The 11,953-nt window shown below is 40.0% G+C and overlaps 1 protein-coding gene across 1 annotated transcript in view; it reads left to right on the top strand.

Moving 5' to 3' along the window:
- Window positions 1-1,125: 1,125 nt before the first annotated feature.
- Window positions 1,126-11,953, top strand: part of LOC109301813 (ceramide kinase-like protein) — a 39,827-nt gene continuing 28,999 nt past the window's right edge. Inside the window, exons 1-2 of the mRNA XM_019523043.1 lie at window positions 1,126-1,226; window positions 10,136-10,278. Coding sequence (XP_019378588.1) covers window positions 1,141-1,226; window positions 10,136-10,278 — 229 coding nt within the window. The 5' untranslated portion in view covers window positions 1,126-1,140. The remainder of the gene's footprint in view (window positions 1,227-10,135; window positions 10,279-11,953) is intronic.

Here is an 11,953-nt window from a genome sequence, read left to right as displayed (position 1 = left end):
TTCCTAAGATAAGCGTGATACTGTGAAAATTCATTAAGAATACCAAATTGTAGATTTTTGCAGATGTGCATTCTATTACTGTAATTGTTTAATATGAAAACTCTTTTTTTCAAAATGTATTAATGTTGAAGAACATAAGCATTAAATATACTTTGGTTTAAAGCCTTTCATTCTCGTCAGCAGCATCTGGGTGGTCTATAAAAGTAGTACATTATAATGTGGGGATAGATAATACTGCTGGATACGGAATGATTATTTTAGACACCAAGACTAATAATTTTAACAATATCTCAACATTGTAGAAAAGGCTTGAACCATACTAGCACCCGGGACAGACAAGCATGAAAGATTAATGTAATTTTGCATATAATGATGCACATTCTTACACAAAAAATCCATCTGCAAGTGTCATGTCAGTCAGCAGAAATCTTTGATGGGTGGATGCAGCTGGGCTGTCTCTTCTGGCAAAGCTGCCCTAGAAAATGCTAAATGTGGTTATGATGCTTTGTGCCATCTGTAGTATGCCAGTTTATCCTGTCTTCACTGGCATTTACACTACTACATAGGGCATGAACAACCACAAAGATGGCAATGTAGAGTGACAGATTCATTTACTCCAGAGGCTACAGACTCTGGTGTATACTTGTGCCACCCTCCTCCCTATGTTCTATGCTGTTATTGCTGGTATTTGGCTTTATTTCACATTTCCATATTTAACTGTTCATATTTTTAGTTAGCGTTTTGCATATTCTATGCAAAGCCAAATGAATGCGATTAGTATTCAAATGATTTATGTCTAAATGAAGATAGGCTTAAATTTTGTTGAGAATTGGCCAGCGTGGAAACCTGTATTTTTTATCTTTAAACAAATAATGTTTGTCTTACCAATTTAAAAGCATGAACTTTAAATTAAAAAATGACTGTGTATGGAATATAGTACAGTAACAAATTACTGTAATTGAGTAGATATTTGACTTGTATTCATAAAGCTATGAAACATTCAAGCTATTTAATATATTTAATGATCAGAAAATAAACCATCAAGAAAAAATTTTCATTTATACTTTTATTATATGTTCATGTCTAAATAATGTATGTTAAGTTGTTGAGTGATTTATTTTTCAATTTTTTAGTATTGTAATGCTTGAAATATCTTCCATAGTAACTGAATACAAAGGACATGCTCTCTCAGTACTTAAAGAATGTGAACTCCAGGCATTTGATGGGTAAGTTTGGTATTATATAGATGTAGATACAGATACAGATATAGATAGTATATAGTGATATATGTATAATCAAGTGATGTTATTCCTATGACTTTTGGTTAATATAGAGAATTCCTCTTGGTAGAATTTTAGATTTAATTTATTACTCTATTTTCGGGTATATATTTCAATAAACTTTGGATCGGTACTTGGCATGTACAGCATGACTGAGTTTTCTTTTCTCTTCAAAACTTATCTTAGAAACTAGGTTTGTTGAACATGCATTCATTGATAATTTTATTACTCAGTCCTAGAAAATAACTGTAAGACTTCTTAGTTTTCTCTCAAGTCAACCTCCTATATTTTGAAAAATTACACAAATGCTATACTTTAAATTCTTTCCATACCAATAGTTCCTAATGTGAAGTATAATACTTTCCCTTAAAAAGACTATATTTAAAATAGGCTGAACATTTTATTTTCTTTTAAAAATTTTAAAGAACTGATTCAAAACAAGTAAAGCAAAGGATGGAAATGTGTCCTGATTAGTTCAAAACCCTGCTTAATCTTGTCAACAATGCAGTAGGAAAGGGAACAGGATTAGGTTTTCTATGAACAAAGTGATGTTACAGGACATGGAAGTCTGAAGCTAATTTTACAGTTGTGAGTGGATTTTTTATTTTTCTAGATTCTTATTTTGAGTGAATCCACACAAGAAGGTTTAAGTAATACTTTGTAAATCTCAGTCATAGTTCTAAAAGTTGGAGAATGAAAACTACTGTAATTAACTGACTGCAAAGAAAGGATATATATTTTTGTCTTTGGGTACATTTACTTGCCTAATTCACAGAGAAGGTCTCCTACAATTTATGACTGAGGCACCTTGTAGTGGAGGTTAGGAAGGCAGCTTATTGTACAGAAAGGAGACTTTACTTGGTCAGTTTTGAATCCTTTGTGAGATTTTGTTTCTAAAAGAAGGGTTGTCTGGTAAGTTAAACCAAAAATAGATTAAGATCTCTAAAATCAACTAAAATTTTTTTATATTGTGACATTTTTGTGACTTGATGAAGAAGTCTTTTCTCTCTTGCAGAGCCAGGTAGCCTCTCAGATCTGAACTCTTTACTCTTGAACCCATGGCTTAGCTGCCATTCTAAATTGGTTCTTTCTGCAGCTGGGATGTACAGAGAGGTTGCTGTGGCAGTTGCCTATTGACTACTACCTTTGTCATTATTTCACCTACCACAAAAAGCAATGTAAACAATGCTGGGAGGGTTGGGGGGAACAGTGCACTGTGTTGTCTTCCAAGAGTTCATGGTACTCTACATCTAAGAATTGTCTTTTTCTTTGCTCTTTATCAGAATTATAGGAGCAGCCTTGGCTTTGCCAAAGGCAATTCCCAGGGGGAAACAGAAGAAATAATCGTGGAAACTATGGTGAAGTTCTACAGGTCAAAAATGACACTGGCACTTCAAGACAAGAATATCCCATTTTGGGGAATTTTGCTTCCTCCAGATTATTTTCTCTAACGTGATGGACTGAAATCCTTATAGCTGGATTTGTCTTTGGGAAAGGAGGGTTTAAGTTGTTTTTAAGCTTACTACATAAACAGTTCCTTCTTCTTGGTAGTCAGATTGAAACTTATTGAAATGAGAAATACAAAAAAGGCATCTTTCCAGCTCAGCTTCTGTAGCCCCTGCCCTCCCAAAAATAATATTATAAGCACCCCTGAAGAGATGAGAAAACAGCAGTGTAACGAGGGGCAAGCAAGCAGGGCACCAGAACAGAAATCCCTGGAGATTCTGTGCTACCTTACCAAGTCATCACTTTTCTTGCTGCCAGATTCATTGTTGTCTGTTGTTCCCAGCAACAGGCACTGGGTACTGCCATGGCTGGGAGTCTCATCAGCTGTGAGACTCCCAGCTGCAGCAGTGCATGGTGCACTGCTGGGAGCTCTGTCAGATGATGGGGCTGCAAACCACAAGGGCATAGTTATGCTACCTGTTATAATTAAAGCTGGATAAAAACCAGTAATAAAGTTGTTACATATTTTCCATCTTTAAGTTCGTAGCTGGTTGCGTACCTGGTTAAAGGTATGCTAGTTAATTTGCACATGTAGCCAGTCTAAATTAATTTCACAATTACCCAGGTTATGCATGTAATATGTAGAGGGGGTCTCAGGTACCTTTTTAATGTTCTCTTTGAAGTTCCTTGGAGTCATGATCTAGTCCTCTAGTGCTGTCATTAGCCATGGATGAACTCCATGTATTAAATGTGCTTGTTTTTTTGTATGTTAAACTATTTTAATAGCAGTTACAGCTCTTCTGAAGAGTGGAGTTAGCAGCTTTTGAATTTTTTCCCTTTTCATTTTTCTGTTCATAAGAACTGATCCTTCAGTTTTCTCCCCAAATTATGTCCAAATCTGCAAGCCAGTTCGTTAAACTTAAATTATTTCATTTGAACCCTCTTGGGTATTATGCATTAATTTTAGTCAAATCCGAGCAGGATTCTGACAGAACTCCCAGTGCATTGCTCCATAGACAGGAACCAGCACTTCCAGGATCCTTGGTTTTGGGATATACCTGCCCAAGTTTGTCAGGGGAGCATTTGAAGCTCTAGATCCAGCCCTGGGGGAGACTGGTTGGCAGGTATATACTGGATATGTAGACTCTGAAAGCACAGGATCCTGAGCAGGGGACAGTTCAAATGGTGGTTCTGCCCTAATGGTAGCAATTTTGGAAGCATAGAGTTCCCCAATCCTGTGTCAGCTTACCTAGAGCCACAGCAGCTCTGGAGCAGATTGACTCAGGTCTGGGAATGCTGCATTCCTATGGTATCTGGTTCTATGGCCAGGCTACAACTCATAAGCTCTCTGCCAGAGATCCAGAAGTCTAAAAGCCCTGAGAGGCCCAGTTCCAAGGATGGACACTTGGGAGCCATGGCTGCAGGTAGGCCTGTTGGCATTTTCTGCTCTAGAGCTGAGGCTCTGATCCTTGAAGGCTTTAATTCCGATCCTTGTCGTCTAGTATCTGTTTGTGTTGTAGGGCTTGCCTATAGGGCCACAGATCCTGGGAGTCCTGCAGCCTTTTAGTTAAACTGATGTTCAGGTCAAGGCTTCTGTTAGTTTCAGGGTCAGATTAGCTTTTCAGTTTTGGAAATACCTTGTTCTGGTGTGTTCAAAATTAAATTTCCACATAATTTCCATTTAATTGGAAATTTGAAATGTTTTAGTCTGACTTGTACCAAAACCAAATTCACAAAAACAGCATATTCTATGAATAAGAAATTATGCTTTTTGGCTAGCACAAGCAGTCTTTTTAGTATGATGATCTTCAGATATTTTTACTGAGGAATGGAAACCAATTGCTCTCTTGCATGTTAATTTCTTCTCTGTAACTTGTTTTTTGTTTTCTTTTTACTAACCTTTTTAGTAGCAGTTACAACTGCTCTGAAGAATGGAGTTAAGAGGTGAATGTTTCTTAATGAAGCACCAGAAATAATGCGTCAGTAAAGAACTGTCATAGGGTAACCTTTTTCTTTTGGCTCCAAAAAATCTCAAACTGGAAAAGAGAAAGCCAAGGGATAGAGCCATTAGGGAGGTGTTTCTATTGACCTGCCATGTTTCTATCAACTATTATCCTAGCTTTTTTTTCAAGTGAGATGGAAACTGTAAGCCTGTGCCAGATGGATGGGGGTAACAAGGGAAAAACGGCTTTAGAAAATGTGAGAGAGAGAGAGAGGTTTTTATTTCGATAGGATAGCTTGAACTGAATAACTGTCTCTATACCAAGACACATTCTCAGATCTCGCCTAGGTTCAGAAGATAAATCAGCATCAGAAGCTTATGGTTCTTTACATTTTAAACATTAACTGTAACAAACTGGGAACTAAATACATTTTTGGTGGCTCTGGACATGTTATTTTTGTAGTGCTACGATGACAAGTGACAGAGCTGCCTGAAGGCCACACAGGATGGCAAAGGCTGACCTGACATTGGAGATGTCTTGGTCAGCCTTTCCCGCCACTGCAGCCCTCTCACCATTAGTGATCAGTGACAACGACTGATAGAAGTGCCTGCAGGTTGACTCTTTAATGCTCCCTGCAGAACCTGCCGTTTTCCCTCTCTCCCTCTTCCTTGGAGGACGGGCAGTAGGCAGACTGCTGCATGATACTGAGGGTCAAAGAGATCTGTCCTTGTATTAAATTTGTTGTGGAAAAGGTTCCCAGATCAAAGAAACTGCCATTTGAAACAGCAGCTCCTCCTTCCCAGACCCACCCTTTCTGTGGTAGATTGGTCACTTTTTCTAAGTGTAACAAACAGCTTGAACTTGTGGACATTTGCTTTTTGTCACTAAAATAGCTGGTATGGTAGGACAAGTGATCTGTCTAGGGTGTCGGACACATTTCAACATTGTTTGTTTGCTTCTCTGATTTTTAGAAAATTGGCAATGCCATGGTTGCTTTCAGTTCAACCAATCCAAAGCATCCCCCTTCTTCCCTACTAAGTTAAATGTGAGTGTTTATCCAGGCTGCTAGAGTATACTCCTCCTCACAGTAGTGGCAGACCCCATGGAGTAACAAGTATGAAGTTAATGCACTTGTGATACTGCTAGTCCTAGCAGAGCTTAGTGGGACCAATCTGGGCAGTCTGGAATGGGGCAGCGCAGAGCTGACCAGGGCCAATCAGGGCATGAGGCCAAAGCAGGGCCAGGCAAAGGCAGTACCGGCTCCATTCTGACACACATCCCAATCTGGCCCATAGACTGGCCTGATGCCACGTATTCTGCCCACAAGACCAAAAGATAGTGCCACTGGCCAAAACAAAGTGTCTTTTGATAATATATATTTAAGAAGAAAAAGCACAAACAAACAAACAACCTCGTCCCTATTTTGTTGCATCCCTTTGTGAACTTCTAGCTACTTGTCTTTGTCACTGCCCTGTGAAATCCTGGGGATAGTTTGCCATTCTTGAATGTCTGTCGTCAAAACAGATGGGGATGTTATAAAGGACCAAAGGTTAACCATAAAAACACGCCTCAATTTCTTGCATCTTATGCTAGGATGAAACTCATTTAAAGTGTTCCCATGTTGAAGTCCCTCACTGATAGATAACCATGACAGTCTACTGAAGATTAGGACAGTGGTGAATGTAACATAATCCTTCAGACGTTGATACTGAAGAACCAAAAGAGTTTTGACCATGCACCCCAGGGTTTTCACTAACAATTAGGTCTGAAGTATGTTTAAAAGTTTTTTGATATAGCACTGTAGCAGGGCACTAAGATGTCTGCTACTTAGAAAGCTGGAGTAGTGGCTCAGGTGCTGGTTGCTAGGGGCAACCAGGAGGCACTAAGGGCCCACACCTGGTGAGTCAGCTGACTGGAAGGGGCAAGGCTCACTACTATAAGACACAGCCTGGAGGCTGTGAGTGCTCTCTTTCTGCTGGCAGCCAGGAAGAAGGAGTACTGCCTGACTAAGGGAAAGAGATCGGCCCTGAATGTGGGAAAAAGAAAAAGGCATGGATGTATAAGCCGCTAGTTACACGGGTGAGAGATGAGGTGTGGTTTGGAGAATGAGGTTTAGCTTTGTGTTATAGCCCAGGGGTTGTGTTATTGTTTTTGTTGTTGTTACACCAGAGGACCAAGTGAGGCTATTAGGGGTTGGAGGAGGCCTCACAGGGGCTCCACGGTAGCCCCTAATAGCGTAGCATGGGGACCCCAGTGCCAGAGAGGGCACAACATTCAGGGGAGCACTGACCCCAGCCCTGAGAAGGGGAGCAGAGGATTGGGGGGGGAGGCAGGTAAGGCCGAGGCCGCCTGAGCCCTATAGGAGGTTTAAGACCCGAGGAGGAGAATTAGGGGGGCCAGGCACGGCTATGGCCACCTGAGCCCCAAGGCCCCAAAGCGGGCAGCGTGAGAAGCCCCAGAGTGGGGGCAGAGATTGACACGTGCCAGAGAACACGGTTGCGAGGCAAGCCAGAAGCGCCTGTGGGGTGCGGAGAGTGAAATCGACCAAACAACGTCCAGTACATCTGCGAGGCTTGGGGTGTGGTACAGGGGTGGTTGGAGCCAGGCGTAGCCCATAATGCTGGGGTGTCCGAAACCCCATTATAGAACTGAGCCGCAGGGGGAACCAGCAGAACCGTAGCCAAGAGAATGAAGGGCAGCCTCCCTACGTAACTACAGAACATCAAAGATATGGCGGGTGAGATTGTGAGGGTGCTTTAACACCGACTTGGCATGGTAGGGGGTACTAGGGGAGATCACGGCCACCCCTAGGACCCCGCACTGTTACAAGCACCTTAATTGTTTTGATGTGGGCATTTTTATTCAGAACATTTTTTAAACCAGTGGTATGAGTTCAGCAATGGAGAAAGAATTAAGAAAAAATTATGAGAGAAGGGGAATATCAAAGAAGTATAAAAATCTATTTTAAAATAATATGGCAACATGCATTTTCTTTTTTATAACTTACCATTGTAAAACTGGCTGAATTACTGGATATAGTTTGAAGAATACAATAGAACAAATACAGAACAAGCCCAGATTTCAGTAATGTTTCTAAAGTAAATATAACTTTTATTTTCAGTCTTAAGCATCCTCATAAGATTGTCTGGTCTGTTTCATAAGATTGTCAGATTGTTGGAAAACTCATTTTTATTATTCAAATATGTTTATCTTGGAGAAACTGCCATCAACATTCATATGCTTTGTTTTGTAAAACTGCTTTAATAGCTGTTTAAGGAACAGAGAAGATACTAGCCACAGCAGTGCTTTTACAGACAAAAACATTCTCCTATATAGGCACAGCAGGTGGGAGTTTAATTACCTACTCCAGAAACAATGATTAAGTACCTTCATGCAAAGGACTGCTGGTAGTAGGGTTTTATATCCTGGAATATCCCTCAAGTGTCTGCATAAAGTGTGGATTAGTTGGTTTTTAGTTTTGTCCAAAATATTTTGGGAAACCCCATTATATTGTCAAGTAATAAACAGTGAAGCATGTTTATGGCTTAGTCTAAGAAAATGATGAGGACTTTATCCTTCATCGTAAGCACGTGTACTATCAGATTAGTCTCCTGGCTACAGTCCTTCACACCTATTTAAACTATCTTGGATACTTAATTGATAGCTTAGAGTTGTTAGATATTTATGTACATGCAATAATTGTTTTTACTCAGAAGTCCAAAGAAATACATACAAGAGCAGAAATAAGAATTATTTACATCTGTGTTGAGATTTTAGAATAGTTGATGCAACTGTGAAAACTGATGTTTTTAGGACGGCAGCACACAGCTATAGTTATTTTTATGCTACTATCTCTCTCTGTTTTTGTAATTAAGTCTTTTACTTTTGAACTTATAGCACAACATTTAGGCGTACATCAAGGTGACAATTGTCTTAATTGGAGTTGGTCTGTATTAATGTGTGAAGGCAGAATTTGAACGTCTGGCAAAGTTATTCCCATTAAGCACTACGTTTCTGTAGTTATTGAATCTCAGCAATGTAAGGTTCACACAGGCCATGCCAGTATCCATATTGTGGATGTAGTTTTAGAGCCAGATGCAGATTGGGTCTGTAAGTGCTTTAATGAGACTTATGTGACTTACATTAATTTTAGGTAGATGAGTTTCAAAGAATGATTCATATTGGCTCTATCCAGTGGCCAAAAAATACATTAGATGGCCAGGTTTATTTGGTGCCCCCACTTTTAGACTACAGAGTTCCCTACACTTTTGATTTGTGCCTGCTTGGAAGCAACCCACTTTGAGCATGTGGATTCAAAAGTTCTTCCTACACTTAGCTGTGATCAGTGTGAGCCTGGGAAAACACTTAAACACTACTGGGGTCCCTGTTATGTGTCCTTGGAGCACATATCAAATCACATGATAACTTTTGCTCAAAAACATGAAGGTGGGGAGTTGGTAGTTTCTACCTTTTTCATAGTAGTATGATGGTTCGAGCACTCTTCAAGGAAGTGTTAGACCTCATTTCTGTGCCCATTCGGCCTGAGGACATTGAAGTCCACAGCTCTTACTTCTCAGGAGAGTTCCATGAACTGAGCTTACCTGACCTGGAAAAATTTACTGTGGTACCAGTTGACATAATGTTGCCCTTCTTGGGGGCAGCTGTTCATTTGTGCTGTTCAAGTTGGTTATATTCATGCTTTTGCCCACTTTTGAGTAACTCTATTTGTGTAATTTTGGCCTAAGAATAGTTAGGCCTCTGAGATGGCAAAAGGCTCCATGGAAATGTGACACCGTGTATGCATGCATGCATTCAGTTGATTGTGGAAAAACGCAGATCGTGTGGTTTTCGGTAGCAAATACAAAACCAGAATCCCTGATGATCAGGGTCCTGGTAGCTTTGAACTGTAATAAATGTATCAAAAAGTAGGAATCAGTGCCTTATAACAATTACAACATTTGCATAACTTTTAGTAATCATAGCATGTTATGTTTTCTTATTCATGCTTAATTTTAATGACTTCAGAGTTTTCAGCTTTTTAATGTTTTGATATATTATGGTTTTGGATTAGGTTAGTAGGATTATTGAAAATCACTTTGTATTACAGTATATTTTTATGGCCATTGCAAGTCAGATTTTGTGCTTACTAATCTGTTATCATATCTGATTGATATAGAACTAAGTATTGAACATAGGAAATCATTTTTCATTATCAACTATACACAGGTTGATTTTTGTGTGTGTGTGTGCAGTTACAAAACTTACATTTTTAAAAACTGGTTTGGAATACATGTACGTATGTGGAGGATATGCATTTTTTTCCTAAGGACAGAGTGATTTTTAGGCATTTGAATTGTAGTTTTCAAAATAATCACAACATGGCAATTGTCTTGTTTCATTTTTGATGAACTATAGTACAAGACAAAAATTTTATCTTACACCATTGAATCTATTCTCTGTTTATAGGGTAGTTTGTGTTGGTGGAGATGGATCCATCAGTGAAGTGGCCCATGCTCTACTACTAAAAGCTCAGATGGATGCTGGGAAAGAGACAGATTACATCCTTACACCTGTCAGAGCACCAGTTCCTCTTGGTATAATACCAGCAGGTGAGAGCAGAATATACTGATTCACTTAAATTGACTACCCATCTTAAATGTCTTTGGTATGTTTTAGAGTTTTAGCAACCAAAGTTTCCTGTTGAATAATACCTCTATGTTATTGATTTAGACTGACTCATAATTATGACAAAAGGAAGTCCTTCTCTGAGGAGGGGATCTCTGGAAGGGACAAACCTGATATCCCATACATCATCCTCAAAATGGGTTTTGTTCCCATAGCTGGTGTACCCGCTTAAGCTAATGCAGTAGGTGACATCAGTTGCGACTCTGTATAGGTTCAATAGTCTGACAAACAAAAGTCCAGCAGCTCTCAGTTCTATGCTGAGCTGGGTACCTGACTCGCATGCTGCCTTTTATGTGCTCCAGTCAGCATGTCGCCTTGGTTGTCTTTGCCTGAGGCCTCTGGGGCTGAGAACCCCTCCAGGTTCTTCATCTGCAGTTCTGGATGGATTCTTCCCCTCCTCCAGGATCACAGGTCCAAAGGAACTGTGGGGCTCTTCGGTCTGCCTCCGCTCTGCTCTTTGCCAGCCAGGTCTAAGATTCCAGGCAGGATTTTATCATGTCACTCCCTGCGTGCGCACCGATGCTCGGGGAGTAAGTACGTTTAAAATGGGGCTGTGGCTGTGAATGCTGCTTCGTCTCATAGGATCCTGCATCTGTAGGTAAGTCCCTCCCGTCACCAGCCCTTACCAGGCTAATTTCCCTTAGGGATTGGGGCCCCTCACCATGGTTTTTGCCCTTCCCAAGGGGTAAATGATTCCCTCAGTGAGTCATGCTGCGACGCCTTGGGACTAGGCCGTGTGGCAGATATTCAGATCTATCCCATTTATTCAAGACCCTGGTGTCCCCTCACTTCTCTTGCCACCAGCAGGCTTGGCAACAGACAGTTCATTTAATTTTTCCAGAGACTCCTCAAATGAAGCGGTCCTTGGAACCTCTGCAGCAAGCTACATAGAAAAACTGTGAAACTGAATGGACTTTCCCCTCTTATTTCAGCAGGATTGGAGAGATGCATTCTGGATTTTTACTATTCTTGTCCCATCTGCTCCTTTCCTTCACCTGACTTTTTTTTTCTGCCTATTCTTCCTTCAGATAGTAGGCCAAACAAGGACTAGAGACTTGTACTGGGTTCAGAGAGAGGGATGATATTACAGAGGTGGCTGAAGCATTTTCATGTGGATTTCTTTCCTCTTAGTGTGATTCTTGATAGCGTTTTTGATGCAGTTTTGCATTCTTTGTAGCTAGTAAGGAAAAACTGGATCTGTCTTTGTTGTTTTTTTGTTTTTTTCATTTTCTTATAACATGTTGAAGTAAAAGCATGAATTTTAAGAATTATTTCAACTATCCATATTTCTGTCCTTTTAAAATAAATTACTGTAGCCCTTTGCAAGCAGTATTAAAGTGCTTTACTTGCGTTTGCTTTATAGATTGCAAATAGCAGCAAAAACATTTTCAAAAAACACCATTTAAAATAAGCAGTAATTGGATGAAAAATGCTGGATTATACAAAATTTGTTTGCAGGTACAAAAGAACCTAGGGAAGGATTGGAGAGATGCTGGAGAGGGGACATACTAAATGGCAAAGAGAAAGGAAGCAGGGTTTTATGATTTACTCTTCCACAATGAAACGAGTGGGTGGTAAGTTCAAAACCAACCAAAGGAC

The sequence above is a fragment of the Gavialis gangeticus genome, unplaced genomic scaffold (assembly GCF_001723915.1).
Source record: "Gavialis gangeticus isolate Ggan-Ray unplaced genomic scaffold, GavGan_comp1, whole genome shotgun sequence".
Lineage (NCBI taxonomy): Eukaryota > Metazoa > Chordata > Crocodylia > Gavialidae > Gavialis > Gavialis gangeticus.
The sequence above is the reverse complement of the archived record's forward strand: the minus strand, read 5'-3'. Positions and strand labels throughout refer to the sequence as shown.